This window comes from Loa loa (genome assembly GCF_000183805.2).
Source record: "Loa loa unplaced genomic scaffold supercont3.1822, whole genome shotgun sequence".
NCBI classification, from domain to species: domain Eukaryota; kingdom Metazoa; phylum Nematoda; class Chromadorea; order Rhabditida; family Onchocercidae; genus Loa; species Loa loa.
Genome location: NW_018110001.1, coordinates 1 through 1671, shown reverse-complemented (window position 1 = coordinate 1671; position 1671 = coordinate 1). Strand labels below are relative to the sequence as shown.

General features: G+C 35.1%; 1 protein-coding gene across 1 annotated transcript; it reads left to right on the top strand.

The window, feature by feature from the left end:
• Positions 1-947: 947 nt before the first annotated feature.
• Positions 948-1400, top strand: LOAG_15338 (zinc finger protein; the record flags this gene model as incomplete). Its single annotated transcript, XM_003150829.2, has 1 exon — positions 948-1400. One exon carries the CDS (start codon positions 948-950, stop codon positions 1398-1400), a length of 453 nt encoding a protein of 150 aa, XP_003150877.2.
• Between the last annotated feature and the right edge of the window lie 271 nt (positions 1401-1671).

Below are 1671 nucleotides of genomic sequence, written 5' to 3'. Positions count from 1 at the left end.
TTTCTGACGCTAATTTACGATAATTGAAGTATTACATGTTTTTGTAATGATTGGCATATTTAAAGATAGAAACGTGTAATACTTTAATTTTCATAAATTAATTTAAGGAATGACCAAATCTTTAAATTTTGCAAATCATCATAATATCCACAAGTTCAGTTTAAATTTTCTTCATCAAATCAATGTGATTGACATTTTTGGAAGATTTAGCCAGAAATAGTTTCGGAGCGAAATGGGATAAAACTGGAAAAAATGTTGTAAAAGCTTTGCATAAATTATTTTTTACAATGCAATATGGCACAATGCAATATGGAATTGAAATTATTTTTTCTTTTTGAAATTATTCATTTCACAATGCAACGTGGCAGCTGAATTTAAATTATTCTATATAAAGGATTAAAAGTGATTGCTAATATTATATTACTATAGGTTATCGATACACGTGGCTAGCCACTCCCATCGAAATTAGTATTTATACACGCGATCCCTGACCAATATGATTGGTGGTATTTGTCAAAGTGTCTTCCGTGGAATTTCGTTCAATAAGTTTTTCTTATTCCATTTATTTCGACAAACATTTGCGAAATAATAGCGGCCAATTACCAATATGAACACTCAAACTATCGTAAGTTCATTTAAAGTTAAAAAAATAGATGGTCACGCTGCAATATTTCTAAGATTTCAAAATTTTAGCACAGTTTAAAATTGATAATTCCATATAATTTGAGGAGCCACAAACAGAACCGTTGGATTTGTCAATGTCAAGAATGAGTGAGGGACGGATTGGAATCATCAGATCTATCAGCGTCAGAAGTGAGTGGGGGACAAGTAGAACTCAGCGAAATTGATCCGAATGATGTAAGTTCGTTGAACCTACCAATTCGAGGAGTAGGGAACAAACAAGTATAGGAATAAAACCGAAGATATCATGGCTCGAGTCATATCAAATGAAAACATCTAGACTGGAAGAACATACAGATCAGGATGACGAAAGGTCATTGAACTTATCAATTCAAGCAGTGAGTAAGGAACAAACAAGTATAGGAAGGAAGAGGAAGATGTCAAGAGAACATACGACTCACACAAGTGAGAAGCGGTTCAAATGTAAAATATCCAAGAAAGATTTCGCTGCACCATCGAGTCTGCGTACACATATAAGGACTCACACAGGTAAGAAGCCGATCGAGTGTAAAATATGCGGGAAAATTTTCACCACGACATCGACTCTGCGTAACCATGTGAGGATTCATAATGGTGAGAAGCCGTTCTCTTGTTCGGAATGCAATATGAGTTTCACCCAGTCATCGGCTCTGCATAATCATATGACGATTCATACCGCTAAGAAACCGTACACTTGTCCTGCAAATGGAGTGCAGGAGAAATTTCTCTCAATCAGGTAATATGAGAAGGCACATGAGGATTCATGACAATGAGAAGCCCAGATTCTACTCCACTGTGTGCGATAAATCTCGCGGAAATCCTCTTTGAAATAACACATGAAGATTCAAATAACGGGCTGATAGACGCATTTCAAACCGAAATACGCATTGCTATTTCTGGTGTTGTATTTTCTGTAAGATAAATTCATTTTTTCTTGTTGTATTGTTATCATTGTGTTGCTTTATTTGTGCATTGGTATCGTTCCTCTACCATTTCTTTATTATTTCTCTT